This window comes from Sinocyclocheilus anshuiensis, unplaced genomic scaffold, assembly GCF_001515605.1.
Source record: "Sinocyclocheilus anshuiensis isolate Anshui unplaced genomic scaffold, SAMN03320099.WGS_v1.1 scaffold997, whole genome shotgun sequence".
NCBI lineage: Eukaryota > Metazoa > Chordata > Actinopteri > Cypriniformes > Cyprinidae > Sinocyclocheilus > Sinocyclocheilus anshuiensis.
Window position 1 is genome coordinate 3,306,594 of NW_015555715.1, and position 18,408 is coordinate 3,325,001.

General features: G+C 40.1%; 1 protein-coding gene across 2 annotated transcripts in view; it reads right to left on the reverse strand.

The window, feature by feature from the left end:
* Positions 1–18,408, reverse strand: part of igf1ra (insulin-like growth factor 1a receptor) — a 118,043-nt gene continuing 99,635 nt past the window's right edge. The window contains exons 7-21 of one of the 2 annotated variants that reach the window (XM_016465364.1): positions 17,091–17,217; positions 16,731–16,966; positions 16,477–16,644; positions 15,859–16,063; positions 10,881–11,158; positions 10,521–10,663; positions 10,259–10,424; positions 9,999–10,101; positions 9,836–9,906; positions 8,418–8,647; positions 7,239–7,346; positions 6,815–6,974; positions 6,564–6,693; positions 4,676–4,810; positions 1–1,829 (exon numbers count right to left, since the gene is read on the reverse strand). In XM_016465364.1, coding sequence (XP_016320850.1) covers positions 1,328–1,829; positions 4,676–4,810; positions 6,564–6,693; positions 6,815–6,974; positions 7,239–7,346; positions 8,418–8,647; positions 9,836–9,906; positions 9,999–10,101; positions 10,259–10,424; positions 10,521–10,663; positions 10,881–11,158; positions 15,859–16,063; positions 16,477–16,644; positions 16,731–16,966; positions 17,091–17,217 — 2,762 coding nt within the window. In that variant the 3' untranslated portion in view covers positions 1–1,327. Of the gene's footprint in view, positions 1,830–4,675; positions 4,811–6,563; positions 6,694–6,814; positions 6,978–7,238; positions 7,347–8,417; positions 8,648–9,835; positions 9,907–9,998; positions 10,102–10,258; positions 10,425–10,520; positions 10,664–10,880; positions 11,159–15,858; positions 16,064–16,476; positions 16,645–16,730; positions 16,967–17,090; positions 17,218–18,408 lie in introns of both variants that reach the window. The other variant, XM_016465363.1, reaches the window with a different exon arrangement.

Consider the following 18,408-nt stretch of genomic DNA (forward strand, 5'->3'; position numbering starts at 1 on the left):
AAAACACCCACAAAAGAAAAAAAATAGCAGCTTCTTTCTGTACAGACAAAGAGGTGAACATCAGAACTGTAAAAAAGTTATTAAAAGTGACTTAAACCAATGATTTGTGTGTAAATGATCTTGTGGTCTAACATAGAACTGTAAGACCCTTCTTAGAATCATATGAATTATACAGAGAGACTAATGACTAGTCTAAAAAAATACCTGCTGTGTACAATGCCTCGCTCATCTCTCAAAACAGATGTCGAAACAAATGAAGCCCCTGTTTTCAGTTTGCTTCATGATCGAGCCAATCCCTTATAATTCATATCACCTCTCTGCAGCGCACCAATCTCTTCACCTTTGTGATTAGTGCCGCGATCTTTTCTTTCGACTTGAGAGATTGCTCTCACAGAGGCTCAGCTCACAGATGGTGGGTTCAGCAGGAACTGCAATGCAATAGTCGGAGATGAGAGCCATATAAAAGGGAGAAAGGGGAAAGATTTACAAACTCAAGCTGATTGTAAAAGATGAGGTCCAGAAATCCCCCATAAAAGACAGTATGAGAGTTTAGTCCCTTGATTGCGCTACTTTAAAGTGCAACCTCGAAAAATCGGCTATGAATAGAGGGTTAGGTAATGATAAATAACTTTTTTTTTTATTATTATAAAAAAAGAACATTTGCTTTGGCAAAAAATTTGGCAGTTCCAAAAAAGCCCACCTCACTCTCTAACAAACACCCTTGAAATGGTTTAAGTAGAAGGGTGGATCAACCAGTAATGTGACCAATCACTGATTGAGAACAAGCGATCGCAGCTAAGAAAGTTTCTGCAGCATCTTGAAAGAGAAATGTGATGACAAAGACAGTTTCTAGTTTTAGTTGAAGAAAAGTACTTGCGCTGAGGAGGGGAATGTGTAATTTTTTTCTCGTATGCACCCTGAAAGTGTTCACGGGCTGGGCTTGCTGGCTAATATGCTTGTCTCTCTTGTTTCACAATGAACTGGCAGGTTTTCTTCATTTGGAAACATTAAAACAGTTTTTTTCACACAAGTGAAAGCCAGGGCTCTCTAGTGTGGTGGTTTGTTCTGAAATCTTAAATATTGCAAGAGTTCTTGTAGGTTTGTAGTCACCAATCACCCTAAACATCCTCCGTCATTCAAAATCATTTGAACAAAATGATCCAAAATGATCCATCCAGACAGGACACAGTCCAACTGGTTATCGTCACCACGGTCAACCCTGGGTTTTGATGCCTCGAGAACGAAAGAAACATAACCACATACACAAAAGGGTGAGGGAAATGTGGGTACCCTGTGTGAGGAGTAGAGGGAGACTGAGCAGTCATGATCAGCAGGCCGAGGATTGAGGCAGTGGCAGCGCTCGCTCGTTCTTCCTCCCTCCGTTCATGTGTGCGTAGGGCTGCGTCTCGTTGAACGCCGGCCCCAGCACCACCACTGGCCCGTTTGCTGCTACCTGTCCTGAGTGCTTGTCTAAGGCCAGGCCCGGAGAGGCTGAGGAGGAGGGCGGTGAGGTGGAGGGGGTCAGGGCAGACCCCATCGGTGTCCCTGGCCCCTGAGCTGGGGAGAGTGGCTGTGGACTATGTGTCTGAGCCCCTGTGCTCCCCTGAGAGGAGGGGGCCATCATAGAAGCAGGATCCAGTGGAACGTTCTCCATATTCTCCACCTCCATGTCCAGTTCCTCAGTGTCGGGTGGTTTGTTCTCCTCACTGTAGAAAAAGCTAACCTCCCGGAAGGGCGGCTCCAGTTCTACTTTTATGCTGTTGATGATCTCTAGAAAAGACGGTCGCATCTTAGGGTTGTACTGCCAGCACATCCTCATCAATTCAAACCTGTAGACCAGATACAGATATTGCATTACAGTTTGATACTTGATCAAAAATCACATCACAAAAAGTTGCTTGCCTTATCCAAAATACTTTATTGGATGTAATGCAATAAAATGACTTTGAACTGCAAAATAATGCACACTAAAAAACAATTGATTTACAAACAAATGACTCTTATGAGCCAGTTCATTTGAGTAAATCAAAAACACACAGCGCCACCAGTGTTGTCTGATTTATGAACAAATGTCTCTTTAGAGCCAGTTCTTTTTAGTGAATCAAAAACATACAGTATGTCCAGTGTAGCTTAATAAGCCTGACAAAAAAAAAGACAGTTTACGGTAATTTAAATAAATCTGAAATAATATATAAATATTACTTAAAAACTTAAAAGAAAATTAGAAATGTTGCCTAGGGAACTAACTAAAGTGAGTTCATTGTAAAGTATTAAAATATAAAAACAAATAAAAATAGAAATATTAAAAAATAAGGAAACTTACAAACTTATATTCTCCTAACAGAGGAGAATTTCACTTATTTGTACGCAAAACGTAAATTATAACTGAAATATGCCCATATAAATCAGAACTAGCAACACTTCAGTGTTGTAGTGGTAACAGAGGTAAGCACTTTTCTTTTCTCTTTTCAGAAAATGTACAAATCTTATTTTCATGTACAAATCTCACTCATATACTGTACTGCATTGCAAACAAGCAATACAATGTCTATAAAATGTCATAAACCCTGGGGTGTTTTCACACTAAAAATCTCCACCCATCAACAGGTGGCAGTGTTCACTAGAGCTAGAGCACAAAGGAGTGTTGTGGAACAGACAACTTCTAGAACATTTTGTGGTCATACACACTGAGAAGTGCACTACGCCAGAATTGCTATCATAAACACTTCACAGACTCGTTCTATGTGAACAGCTGAGAACACATGAAAAGCAAAAGAGCCTAAACAAAACAAAACAAAAAAATCATAAACCCATGATCATAACAGTTTGGTGTGGTAGTACTGTCCCCACCACATCTTGGTAAAACACAAGCTAATAATAGCGTCAGCACTCACTGGCCCACTGAAATACATTTTAAGTGATCTCCAGCCACAGTTTCAGAGCAGAGCAGGGCGCCTTAGCCACACAACACAGAGGCCTTCTCGCAAAGACATTCCACAGTATCGGGTCAAACAGTGCGCTGGAAGTTTCTCTGCTGGGCATTAGGAACTGACGGAAACTTTTCTGTGGTTCCAACTTCTGAGACATTCTCTCAAAATAAAGGCAAGTTTTTTTGGACACAGGCCTGGCATTTGTGAGTAACCTGCCTGTTTGGCATTTGTTGGATCTCAAATTCATAGCAGAGGAAATCTGTTGTTACTCACTGAAGTGAATTCAACCCCATTTAGAAAATGTGATAAATCTTGCCTGCTGTTTGCACTCTCTATCACTTTTCCAAAACCCAGTGAGCTACCTTCCTGTGTACTGCCTCTATGGACGGCTGCCTTCTAAGGAAATGCATAAGCATCCTAACTGAAATAAAACCTTGCAAGTTACTGTTTTGGAGCACTCTACAAAGTTTGCAACTCCGCAAATAGCACTCAGCATGAGAGAACTCAAAATTGATTACAAAAGAGTTTGATGTTAGCATGTTAAGCTAACAGCAAAACAAAACAAAAAAACCCTCTATGAGCCTTAAAAATTTTGATAATATTTGCTATTGAATATCTCTTGCCATTTTATACATTTTTTTTCACTGAGCTTGTCAATGCATTTGTAATAATATTTTACAATATTACTGTTTTTACTGCATTTTTGATAAGAAAAATGCAAATCAGATAAAAGTTTTTCAAAAACATTTTAAAAATCTTATAAACCTCAACTTTTAAACAGTAGTGTAGTCATGTCATGACTGTGAGGCCTTAAAATGCTGTCTAGGTAGACAGCTCACTAGGTTTTGGAACAGAGCTACTGACTGTCAAGGACAATTATGGTACAAAATCTTAAATTACAAAACCTAAATGTCTTTTTTCAAAATCAGCAAGAAAAACCTATGATTCCATGATAGGATTAATGATATACTATTAAAAAAAAAAAAGCAAAACTGCTACAAAAATATCATAGTTGAACAGTTTTGGGATAACAATGTCCAAATAGTGAATTCAACATGATGAAGGGATCTACAAGCTATTTCTGAATCCCTGCCCTTGTATTTCAGCCAAGTATTACTTAAATTCTCATGATATCAGCTGGGCGTAATGATGAGATACAGATGACAAAGTCTTATAGCGCTAGCTATTTAGTGTAGCGCATGTTCAATCCTCCTCTCTCGTGCAATCAGGACATCTCGTCGTAGCTGCCATGGAAACCGGGGGTTTGTGTTTCCATAACAGTTGAGACAAGAAAGAGTGACCGAGGGAGAAAGGGGTCAGGAGAAACGGACAGACAGACCTCATGCCTCGCTACTGACATCAGCCCAGAAAAGGAGAACGGCAGACCGGATCGGTGACGCAGACAGACGCGCTCTGAAGAAGATAAGCACAAGAAGCTCTTAATAAAAAGTAGAGCAGCATGGGTCACTGTTCTGGTCACCCCCTGGGAACCACACATTCTCCCTTCTATGGACGGAGGCTCCCTGACAACATGATGTCACCTGTCTCCTTTTAACCTGTGACGCAAATGTCACCAGTCGGGCTTTAGCTTGGCCTGACGTTAGCAGCAGCGTCTGGTGACACACTATCAACATTTTAGCGTGATATCGCATCCCTAAATAGAAAAAGGCCGGTTAGAGGACAAAGGGTTAACATTGTAAAGCAGAGTGCCAAATTTGGGAGCAAAGTGCAGTTGGTGGACTCACAGCATGTCGGGACAGTTGTCCGGTTTATCCAGAAGTCCTCCCTCCATGACGAAGCGCAGTACCTGCTCATTGGACATGCCCTGGTATGGCTGCTCAGCTAAAGTGGCAATCTCCCATAAAACCACGCCGAACGACCTGAAGAAATAGGAACTGGTTAAAACAACTTTAAGGTCAAGAGATGCATGAAGAGCCGCTATGAGACAATTGCAGTCCTGCAGAGCCTAAAAGCAGCACTAGCCTGCAGCGTGTGACTGAAAGGCTGCGGATGCATCCATGTTTTTTTTTTCTAGCCTGGAACAACAAAATGCTCATTTTCAAAACAGCGCAAAATTTGCAAACACCGCGTGAGCCGCTGACCTGAACTTTTCTCTTTTAGTGTGGTGTTTTTGTTAGCCCTGTGTTCCTCATTAATGAAAATGAGTCCATATATTAGCCGGCGGCCGGTGAGAAAGTGCAGCAGCGGACCAGAAAGTCGGCAAACCCCAAATAAAAACCACACAAAGAGCACACTGTTGCTAGTTGTTATTCATGAGTTCTCTGAGGACAAATTTTCTACATTGGCCGAGGATCTGAGACAAAGCTCAACACCCTTTAAAACAGGACTATTACAACAGTGACTTGCATCTAATTGGCTGCAACATCTGTGTGTTGAAAGACAAAACCGCATTAGAGCGGGTCTTTTTCAGGGGAAGGAAACAAATAAAGACACCTAACGGCGAGGTTTATGGGAGTACGAGATGGGAGTTCGCTGTGGCTCTTTTCATCTCAGGGACTTCAAAAGCGGCAGATACGGACGAAGGGACAAGGAGGCGGGTCTGCGCTGGCACACCAACCCCATCATTACCAAACATCTGGAGAAGGTTAGGAGAGCACAGAGTGACAGAGCTGTGGGACGCTGAAGATTGGGAAACAGCAGAATTGGAAGAGTCGGTCTATGGCACCGTGACTCTGTTCTACTGAACCACCGCTGCTGGGACAAAAGCTGTGGAGAGACAGTCTGTCTGAAACAAAGAGACAATGTGTTTGGGCACGCTTCGCTTGGCTGGGACTGGAAGAATGTCTGGAAGTGATGCACGTTCTCCCTTGACAGGACATCAGTGGAAAAAAAAACATTAAAGGGTTTTCACCTCTTATAGGCCTATGAGGCTTCCTGTCGTATTAAGAAATATAAAGAGACAGTTTCAATGCTTTCTGGACAGCTGAGGGCCTGTGGTGGAGAGGGGCTACTGAGTCTCTGATGGGACAGCCTGCTGCTCAAGAGGAAAAAATCACAGTTTTTCTGCAGTCAAAATCTGGACACACTTAAATGAAACCCTTTTGATTTAAAAGCTTATAGCTAAATTATTACCAGGGGATTTTATTTATTTAAATAAGGAACTTAAGTTGGTTGTAATATTTTCTTCACATGTATTTTTATGCAGGGTTTTATAAATGAAAATACACAAAAGGTGAAATTTCTATTCATTTAAGAATTAAAAAAAAAATGTATCAGATTCCGCAAAAATATTAAACAGCATAACTGTTTTCAACATTGATAATAATAATAAATATGAAAGAAGAAATGATAACCAAATCACCACATTAGAATTATTTCTGAAATATAATGCGACACTGAATTAATGACTGCTGAAAATTCAACAAATTTACTGTATATTTGATCAAATAAATGCAGCCTTGGTGAGCATAAGAGACTTCTTTCAAAACCATAAAAGAAAATTGTACAGACCCCAAAAGTTTGACCAGTATGGTGTGTCCAAATGTTTGACCGATACCGTCCGTATATGCAAGCGCAAACCAATTCACTTACACATACATGATGCAGTGAAACAACATAGTCTTGCATTTATCTCTGTGTGAAGAAAAATCAGAGAGAACAGGGGGCTCATACCAGACATCAGAATTTGTTGTGAACACTCCATCTTTCAAAGACTCCGGTGACATCCAGCGCACTGGCAGCAGCCCTTTGCCTCCTTTGCGATAGTAATCAGTCTCGTAGATGTCTCTTGTCATGCCAAAGTCTAAACACATGAAAAGAGCAAACATCAAGAGTCAGTCACTGCCTTCAATCCACTGGTGTTCAAAAAGATTACTGAATTTATTGATTTATGTGATGTGCTGCAAAGAAACACTGAGATTTACCTCCGATTTTAACTGTGAAGTCATCAGCAACCATGCCGTTTCTAGCAGCCAGGTCCCGATGGACAAACTTGTTGGCATTGAGGTATGCCATCCCATCTGCTATCTCACCAGCCATCTGAATCATCTTCTTCAGCGGAGGCAACGACTGGCTGCTAGAGCCCTGCTACATGGCGGAAAAAAGAGCACAAAGGCTGCATTTAACACTTCTGTTTCTCTCTTTCTCTACTACAAAACCTTTTTGAACAGCTGACTGAAATAGCGAGTAGCTTTAAAGAAATGTGAACATTAACTAAAAGGGGGCATGAGATGCTGGCCATAGATCTGAGCAGAAAGAAAAATAAAGATAATAAGCATAATTAACTAGAAGTGTAATTTTTATCTAAAAAGCAGCAAGATAATCAAAGCAGACGGAATGTTTCTGTACCTCTTTGGAACGGAGAGAACGCAAGTAGCTCTTCAGATCACCCCGTGTCATCAGCTCCATTATAACTAGAGTGGGCTGGCCTTGTGAAACCACACCCAAAAGTCGCACCTAAAACAGGGTCCAAAAAAAAGAATGAGAGCTGAAATTACACTGTGACACTATGAAAACACTGAGAAACCTGTGTCTGAACAATCTATGTGAAAAGCATCATTGTTTTGCCATTTGTTTGGCGCTGCAAGAGGCATAGAAATGATACACTTGCATAAAAATTACAAATATCTTTAAAGTCCCCCTGTAGTCAAATATTTTATCCCTTAAAACTTATCTGATAATCAAAATGACATATTTAAATGTTTTTTCTTGTGAAAATAATTTTCTCATGCCTTAAAATAGCTTGAATGTAACTCAACACCCTTGCCTCATTTACTATACGCTGATTTATGAATATGCAAATTAGCCCCGCCTCCACTCACTCACACCTAGCGCCTCCTGATTCACTGAAATGTAGTAAACGCAAAACAATGGCATACACGGATAATGACTGATAAAACTATGTTTTTACTAGCGGACAACTACAGTGAATACTGTAATATTCGTTAACGTTACTTACTTGACGATGTTGTTCCCTCAAAATGCCTTGAAGACTCGAATACAGCCGTTTGTGATTCTTAATTCGCGCCCGCGAGCATACATACGCGTGTGAAGTGCAGACGCAGCTGCGGGAGAGGTGGGTCTGACTCCGGGCTACTTTTACACTGTTGCCGCGGGTTATAATGCAAGTTAGCGGTTCTAAATTCACACTAAACCACGGCCTCATGGGTTTTTTGGTCTAATTTATTTTTGGTTTTGTGCTGGTATTGGTATATTTTGCATGCTTGTGATAGGAATCGATCCCTTGACGTGATTGGTTATTGGTTTGTGACGTAGCAAACCTAGGGCTGTTTCAAACCACATTTCTGGGAGTGCCATTGGGAAACTACACTTTTAAGGAGAAAATACTCAGCAATGGTGTTGATTAATGGATTGGCACATGGTTTGTCTAAAAGCATATTAAAAACACCACATAGACAAATAAACAACATAAAAAACTTGATTTTCACTACAGGGGGACTTTAAGAACTTCAAAGTACGATTTGTTGGCAAACCAAATGCTGGATGACATTCTGCCCTCTCTCTTACCACATGGTGACAGTTGAACTCCTTCATAACTGAAGCTTCGTTCAAGAACTCGATGCGTTCACGCATACTGGCGGATTCATTTACAGTCTTGATGGCCACTCTGGTCTCAGGTTCATCTTTGACGACGCCCTTTGCGATGCCCTCATACACCATACCAAAGGAGCCCTGACCCAGCTCACGACACATAGTGATTTTCTCCCGAGCCACTTCCCATTCATCTGGTACATACACTGAGGAAACAGAAATGGAGTCAGCACATTTGAACAGGCAGTGCAGGGTAACATACATGACAGTAGCAATGGAAAAAAAAAATATTTAAATAATTCAAAATTGATTTCCAGGATGTGTAATCCAGTGATGAATCATTATCTTAACGAGCATATAGCTTCTTTTTTTTTTTTTTAGATCAAAACATCTTTAAAATGTATATAAAATAAATATTGTGAAATAACTTTTTTAAAACATAAACCTCACTAAATTTTGGTATTTTGTATATAGGCCTATTTGTGATCTGTGAGAACAAAACGTTAGTCAGTATAATACTGATATTAAGTTTACAAGAAAATCAGTTAAACACTTAAAGGGTTAGTTCACCCAAAAATGAAAATTCTGTCATTAATTACTCACCCTCATGTCGTTTCAAACCCGTAAGACGTTCGTTTATCTGTCTGACCCTGCATAGACAGCAATACAACTGAAATGTTCCCAAGTCCAGAAACGTAGCAAGGAGATCTGTAAAATAGTCCATGTGACATCAGGGGTTCAACCGTAATTTTACGAAGCTACGAGAATACTTTTTGTGCGCAAAAGAAAAAACATAACGACTTTATTCAACAATTCGTCTCCTCCGCATTACCCTGTAGCTCCACTTTGAAGAGTATCAGCTGGATGTAAACAACGTATGCTGTTCTGTGTCAGCTGCGTCACGCCGGATTTGTTTCCTACATTGTTGTGATTTGATCTGAATGAAAACAGCGTATCTGTGTGACGCAGCTTACACAGAACAACATACGCTGTTTACGTCCAGCTGATACTCTCCAAAATGGATCTACAGGGTAATGCGGAGGAGCTGAATTGTTGAATAAAGTCGTTTTGTTTTTTTTTCTTTTGCGCACAAAAAGTATCCTGTAGCTTCGTAAAATTACAGGTGAACCCCTGATGTCACATGGATTATTTTACAGATCTCCTTGCTACGTTTCTGGACTTGGGAACATTTCAGTTGTATTGCTGTCTATGCAGGGTCAGACAGCTCTCAGATTCCATAAAAAATATCTTAATTTGTGTTCCGAAGATGAACGAAGGTCTTACGGGTTTGAAACGACATGAGGGTGAGTAATTAATGACAGAATTTTCATTTTTGGATGAACTATCCCTTGAAAGACAACCTGGTTTCTGAACAAATTTGACATAATACTCACTTTCAAAAGGACTGAAGTATTCAGGGTTTACAGAAGCATATAGCACACCATTTCCTAACCTGTCACTATTCCTGAAAGGAAACATTGAAAAACATTTTGAAAAACCGTACTGGACACTAGAAATTAAAATAAAAGTATATTTTTTACTAGATGGGACATCAACCTCTTTTTGGTGACAAAGACGACAACGGAGATCACTGCAGTGAGCAACAGTAGCACTGTAACAGGAATAATGATGGCCAGATAGAAGGCATTATCATAATTTCCTGTAAGAAAGAAAGACATTTGTACAGAAGTAAGAAATAAATATGACAACAGACTGAAACAGACCTCTCTACATTTCCATTAAATAAGCTATTTTAAAGTTACCAGTAAGCACACCTCCTAAAAATAAACCCATAGGTTTCTTATGTGCGTTCTTACTTTTAGGGGGTGGCACATAGAAGGACACTGGTTCAGTCCAAGACCCATTCCCAGCCAAAGATGTTGCTCTGACCCGGGCAGAATAATTTCCAGAGGGCAAATTGCTAAGCTGAGCTCCTCGCAGCACTCTGTACTGCTGCCGTGATACACACTCATGCTTCTCGGGCTGTAACACACACACATACACACAGTTGGTTTGTGGCATTGGCTGCAGTTTTAACTATTTCTTAATGGTGTAGAAATAGTTAGTTGTCGCACTAACCTCAGTTCCCAGGCGATATTTGATCTCATACATGAGGATCAGTCCATTAGGGTGATGAGGTTCAGGCCACCGCAGCAGCACTGTTCCTTCTCCCCTCTCATCCCTCTCCTGAGTTACAGTGCCGGGAATATCATCCGCTTTGTCTGGGAAAAACATAACTCTGCTCAAGGCCAGTGCTCTCTTACAGTAATTCAATAACATTTCAATTGCATTACCGTTTTAATTGCTGTTAACATGAACAGGATAACAAATAAAAAAATCATGCTGTAGGCGCAGTGGAGAATTACTGGAATTTTTATATTTTGCTGGACTGGATATGCAGTCATTTGCGCATGAGTTTGGTTTGTTGGTTTTGCTGACCTGCTGGTTTGGTTCTAGAGAACACAAAAGCTGCCGCACTGCAACGGTGGATCTCATAGTTACAGGCGTGGATGTCGATGCGGTACACTGTGAAGGGCTGCAGGTTGGATATCTCCATGAACTCTGTATAGACTTTGTCCTCGGAGAAAGGGTACTCTTTCTCATGCAGCTTTGGGTCAGTGATGTTACTCTTCATTCCTGTGTTGTTCCTGCTTGCACTCTGCAGCAGTGTGCCATTGGCCACTCCAAACAGGTCTCGCCGCTTCCTGTCAGGAGGTCTGAGACATGAAAAAAAAAACAATTAAAGAGGAAGGAATAGGAATAGGAAAAGAAAAAGAAAAAGAAAAAGAAAAAGAAAGAGGAGGAAAAAAATTGACAGGAAAGAGAAATGGAAAGGAAAAGGAAGTAATAAATGACTGAGCAAGGAAATGAAATGGGAAAAGGAAGTAGGAGAATGGAAAAGGAAAGGAATTAGTAAATGACAGTAAACGGTAAAATAAGTAAGAAAAAGAAAAGAAAAGTAAAGAGGAAAAGGAAATGAAGTATTAATTGACAGTAAGATATCATAGAAAGATGTAGAGCTGTCAGCAGAGTCTACACTGGTTTAAAAGCATACAAGCCAATTACTGCACACAATTACTCTACAACACACACCACTTCCTTTTAACACGAAAGCCTAATTCTCTAATGTCCTACTAACAGGTCTCTTAGTAACACTGAAGATACTTGCATTACTCTACAACTTACAGGGCTCCTTTTTCTCTTCTGGATATTATCAATCATTTATCATCCTAAATGATGAGCTCTTTTAAATTCTTATGAGTGTTATATATCCAGCTGGGCTGGGACTGATCGCTCATAGAAAATTGGTTTTTAAAAGAAAATCCAAGAAATGTTAACTCTCTCTTGTCTACCCTGACCCTTTCTTCTCATTCTGATTCTTCTTCCTGTCCAGGTATAAAACCAGTGTGTATTAATGAAGCATTTATTTGCACCATCAATGCTTACTATAAAATATATACTTGCAAATGAAGCACTACACATACAACAAACATTTCTGCAGATGAGAAATGAAATGGGAAGGCATATTTGGAACAAATATCGAACATCCTTAATAATGATATGACCGACTCTGCCTCTGACGGTAGAGACAGTGCATATAAGCAAACTAGGCGATAAGCAAACTAAGTCACTGGCTACAGGTCAACCCTGTCGCCACTAAAGACATGCAGTCAGCAGCAACCACAAGAGCTTACCAGACACCAATGGACCCAGTGCCACTTCACATATATGACTAGGGCAGGGTCACAGCCTTACCTAGAGACACTTTTAGGAGACACGTAACGATTTGCTCGCTCAGGATCTCTGTAAAAATTCAATAGTCAGACCAAACAATACAATCCACTGCAGATGGGAAAGACAGGAAGGTTTGAGATGAATGTGGGGGAAACCCCAGTGTGCCAAACAAATACAAGAGAGGAAAGTGATAGTGTCAGACACAAAGACTGACAGACAATAAGTGGAGACAGGCAATACAGGTTTTCAGCTTTTGTCAAAAACAGTTTGAGGAAAAAAGTTTGGGAATTGTAACTAGTTATAGATTGATGTACTGAACACATAACAATGATAACTGTGGCTTCTTGTCTGATTACCAGATGCTTTTTTTGTCAGTAAAGAAATTAAATAATTGTTAAAAAAATATTACTATACTAAAATATATTACTATAAACCTGTGATATTATTAAAAATATCCATACAGTATATACGTACAGTCTATTGTGCCAATTCTCTGATATAAAATTATTCAAATAAAATACTGAAAAATACTAGTCATATTGGTGTGCTGTCTCTAAACTCTGCCAAACTATCTATAGACGTAATAGCAGGTGTTTTTCCAGTCTGACATGACAACACAGGCAGAAAGGCTTGTTTGAGTGTCCTATTTAACGGTCTTCAAGAAGCACATTTACAAGCAATTACGAACTTTAACCACTGATGATTATGAAAGTTTAAACATTACTATAAGCCTTATTCTGCCAACTCAAATCAATCAACTGAGAAATGACAGTAATGAGAGAAGATTTTTGTGTGTGTTTGCTTTTGTGTATGTGCGAGAGTGGAAACTTTTAATAAAAACCAACGTAGAACGCTGTAGGGAGGAACAATCAAATCAACTCTAACCACATTCCATGTCACTTCCATTGAACGGTGCTGTGATTTAAGAGTGGGGATTTTGGAAGCAACTGGACACTATTAAATACTTACTAACTAGGGATTCAGATCACCCTTTGAGGGTGTTTACTGTAGAAGATCAAATCATATGTTACTTGAGCATCACATCAACACCTCTACAATACAACTCTACTCATCAAGCACAAAGAAAACCCATATGTGTGAGTAAAGTACATCCATAATATACAGTACATGTACTGTATAAAATCTTTTTTTGTAACCTTTAGCCCAGGCTCAGGGTCTTTACAGTCAGGATCTGCCTCTTGTCTACAGCCATAAACACTGATCTTAACCTAAATGCTACTGGCACTGACCGCTGACTAGGAAAAGGTCAGGCTCGCATCAAGAACTAAAGAGACAAGAACTAAAGAGACAGGGTCCTGAGGGAAGATTTTACACCTGCAAACCTCAGATGAAAGACGTAACAGCAGATGTTGACATAGCAACACTGACAGCAGCACATCCAGTCTTCCTTTTCCCAGGCAGGAAGGCTTACGTGTCATTGAAGCAAAGGCAACACCTCACGTCCCACTTGGCAGAAAGTCAAGTCTTCACTGAAGCGCAGGGCTCAGGAATGACTCGGACTCCCATTACAGGGCCCGAAAAGTTGATCAAGCTGTGTGGGTGTTTGAAAGAGAAGACGGTGCATCCACACCTCCTCTTGAAAGGGATCTTACTTTGGAATTCATTAACATTCCACATAGGTTTGCTGTACATTTCCTGGGAGAAATGTACAGCAAACCTCCAAAGCAAAACAAAGAAAGCGTCTGAGGAAGGAGGGAGAGAAAGCGGGCGAGAGGAAGAGAAAGGGGAGGTGACCGTTGAATGGAAAAACATATCCGCTTCATTCAAGTATTTAGCATCTCCAGTTTTTCTCAGACTCGATCGGTTATTTCTCGAACATCGATAATGAGGTCTACTTAGTGGGAACGGAGAGTGACAAATCTGTCACCCCAACTTCTAAAGGAAACACAGCGAGGGGGCTGGGGTTGTTGGGTCAAGATGGAAATAAGTCATCAGTGATGGAGAAAAGATCTTATTGAGCATTCTGCTACTAAAGGAAAGCATATTTACATTTAGAAAGTCTGTTTTCCATCGATTAGAGATGGAGAGATGGGTTGACGCTGATGGGGTGCATCACGCTGTCCCTGAGTGAACCGCAAACCATTACCTTGATGAAAATAGGGCTTCAATAGCAGAAGTTTGGGGAAGCTAAGTGGTAGAAGATGTTTGGCTACATCGATTTGTGCATCAATACTCATGACTCAAAACCACCCCAAAATGCACACACTCACAACCAAATAAACAACCCACAAAAAAGCCTGACTGCAGATGTCCTGAACGAACTCTCAGAAAGTCTCAAAGCATGTGTGTCTGAGTAAACCTGAACCGGTTCCTATGTGCCGTTCTTCTCCCGCATGAGACAAGAAAACATCCGATGCCACAAGCAAGGTAAACAGATAACACAATGCAGACGTCACTCCTCATTTCAGCAAACAAAAGCCTAACATGGAGCGAGCCCTCAGCCGGCGGCTGCTTTCCAGTCTCATTAATCCAGTCTGCGTCTGTTTGTGCATGCCAAATTACAGCCTGCTGAAGTCTTAATATGCAACCGCCACCGTCGCTCCAGCAACAAACAACGTGGCTGCACAGGCCTGGAGTTCGTACCTTTCCCCCACTCACAATCTAATTCCGCTCCAGCCTCCGCTGCTGGCACCTACCCCTTTCCAAAACCTCATGTTCTGATCTTGTCAGCCCCATGTCGAAATAATTAGGCCTCCAAAATTCTGGTTTTGATTCTATGAAATCAAGCCGCCTCAAGACTATGAGCTCAGACCCACTTTGATAATCGCTCTACAGGAAGACTGAAAAAATTAAGGGCTTCAGACCACTGTTGTAAACTGTGGCAGAAAGTGCTGGGAGTAATCCAGGATACTGAGGGTCCACCTAACCTTTCCAGTACGCTAGAGCGATAGTTTTCCATCAGGACCTAGAATTCAAATTGGACATCAACTGGCAATTCACCGTTGTGCCAAAAATGTTTGTCATACAAAAGTCAACAAAAATGTCCTTAAAGAAGTATTCTGAGTTCAATAGAAGTTCAAATGACATCACTAATGTGTACCAAAAAATTATTTAAACTCAATCGAGGTTAAGGTGAGTCAATGAAAGTGAATGGAGACAGTTTTTGGAGGAAGTGTAAAGCTTTTAATTTTATAACACCACTTTATTTATTTAACACTTATTTATAGATATGAATTTAAATGTAATTCAATTATTATGCTTTTTATGGTTTTAGGCATTAGGTTATCATGGCAACAAAGTTGTAAAATTGAACTTTTTGGTTTGTAAACTAAATATTAACACTAAAATCATGTTAACATGCAAACTGTTTACATCCTTTGACTATATGTTTGAAACACAGTATTAAAACATTTACAGATTGACCTCATTTCACTTCCATTTTAAGTGCTTCACTGTAACCAAGATTTAAAAATGTAGAAAATTTGTGTGGTAATATTTTGCCACAAGTGATGTTGATTTGACTTGTACTGAAACTAAAATATTCTTTATTCAAAATAAAAGAATTCGAACATTTAAACCGGGCTTAGGCATTTGGGGTATATAAATGTTTTCAAATAGCAGGAGATGCAAGAGCCCACTGAACCGAACAGACCTGCGTCACACTTGATACGATCAAGTGTGATATGAGCTTCAGAAAGTGCCGTCAGTGCATGTGTCATACCTGGGTGTGAAGATGGAGTTGTGCAGGAAGTTCTCGAAGACTTTTCGGTAAGATCGGTCTTCAGCTTCCGCCTTTAGGTCCTCCTTGGTTTTTGGGCAGGGGCAGCAGCCCTTCTCACCCCCGCCAACATCTGATTTGGTGGGCTTTGTTTCGCCCTCAATGTCCGACAAAGCCGTGGCTGAGATGCGGATGGGAATTTTTAGCTCTGTAGTCAAAAACAATGACACAGACTGAGTTGATCGAGCAACAATAACACAAGCTTCACACGTTTTGTATATATAGTTATTGTATGGTTCTCTGGAATACCTGACTCTGATAATAATCCTCCCAGGCACATGATTTTCAACATAGCTGTACTAGTTTTTGATCTCTCGTATCACTACTCTTTCTTCTAACATAATAATTTCAACTGAAATTAATCATTCAAATCTCTTTATTTATTTGGCTAGTAGCCATGTAGTAACTGGGATAAATGTACACTCACTATACATCAAATTTCATTTCATATATTGATGGCTAAATTTCTAAAATAATGCTGAAAGGAGGCAGAAGGTTGACGGTTAGTGGTGGTGATGAGGGTTGATGAAGCAAAAGGGCACTTCAATGGTGCACACTTACCTTTAGAGCAGTAGTTATGCTGGTAAAGTTCACGGTCTTCTGCCTGCTGCTGCCAACGGAGCAGGTAGAAGGTTTTGTTTCCGTTGGGAGAGATGGGAGGAGACCACTTCGCCATCAGGGATGAGGAGGAGTTGGCATATGCGCGGGCATCGAGGGGCATTGACGGCGCTGTGGAATTGCAAGATATTAGTTGGCGTAATAAGTCAAATTGTAGACTGGATACTGGATATTGGAGGGACAGTGGTGAAGCCAACCTGATGCATTAGTGCGGATATAGACCACCTCACTCTTAACCCCCAGAATGTGCTTGTCCTCTACAACCAGGGTGACAGCTTTCACAAAGATGGCATATTGTGTCCAGGGTTTAAGAGGGGACAACAATACCCCTGGGTCTGCCGATTTGTCCTGAGGAAGGTCTACATCCACCATGTTCCAGCTATTAGAACCACATCCATCTTGTCCATCGAATTCTGTGATGTTCTGGAATGGTCTACATTGAGACAACAACGCAAAAAAAAAAAAACATTCATATAATGCTTCAACTCTGAAGCCGCTAATAAACTCAATGTGAATAATGCGTCTATAATAGTAACTTCTAGCAGGCTGATACTTACGCCTCCTTGTAATACACGATGAAGCTGATGAGGTCTCTGTAGTCAGGCGGTCGATATCGCTCCCAAGTGAGCTTTATCCGAGTACTCTGAGTGTGGTTGGATTTGAACTTAAGAATATAACTCTCACCTAGAAGAGGGGTCATAAGAGAGATTTAACTAAAAGCACCCATAAGAGTTCTTCAACTTGAATGTAAGACTGTGCCATGGCCTTTCCATCTTTCATGAGCTTCTAGGAATCAGAGTGGTATTAGAAAAGGCACTTCTGTTAATGTCTCACCAGTCTAGAGTCAGAGCAATTATGTTCTGCGGAAAAAATGTGACTACATTGGCTAAGCCATTATCATCGGTCTTCAAAGCAAATTCGCTCTATGCAGAAATCTGTCAAACGCATAATAGAGCAGGTACAGACTGGGACACCTTGTGAGCAAAATGCATTTTAAGAGTCTTGAGTGATGTCTTTGTAGAGAGATAATGCTATCGTCTACCAACCGTTTTCACTTACAAATGCCACTGCATCATATAACAAAATATCAAACCACTAAAATTTATTTACAAGAAAAAGTGTACAAGCACACTTTCACTGTGTAAAACCTTTTATAAAAATAAGTTAAGATTGCAAACTATAAAATGATAGATATACTGTTCAAAATGTATATATGACACTTTCTGAGAACTGACTTTGTACATCTATTAAAAATGATCTAGACACCAGTAAATGCAAAATGGCTCCGTTTTAAGTTACTTCTGAGAAAATCTCCAGCACTGTGTTTGCAGAGGCCACTTGGCTTGATATTTTGTTTCTAATGCAATATATTTTAAGTGTCAAAAACCGTCAATTTAAAAACCATATTAAATTGGAATAATTATACTGATACAATATTTTACTGGTATATTTTTGATGTTTTTTGATAGATTATTTTATAAGATAATTTTTTTCATTTACAGATAGAATAGATTTAATTTATAGCTGAATGTGAAATTGAAATGAGTCTAAATTACGATTAGATTATTTCTTTATTAAATTATTATTAATAACAAAAACTCTTTTTGCAAATGTACACTAAACAGTTCTCAGACCTAACTGGAAGTAGAAATGGTGCAATGATTAAATGTTGACTCAGTAACTGCTCTGACAGAATCACTGAGACAGGGTTTCTGCGGGATTTTTAAGCTCAAATTTAAGACTTTTTAAGACCTGCAAAAATAAAATGAATACCATATGAATGGGGTAGGCAGGGCAATGTCTATAGCAGTGATGGGCAAACTTGGCCCTTCCAGGCCACTTTCCTGCAGAGATTTGATCCAACCCTGATATGAC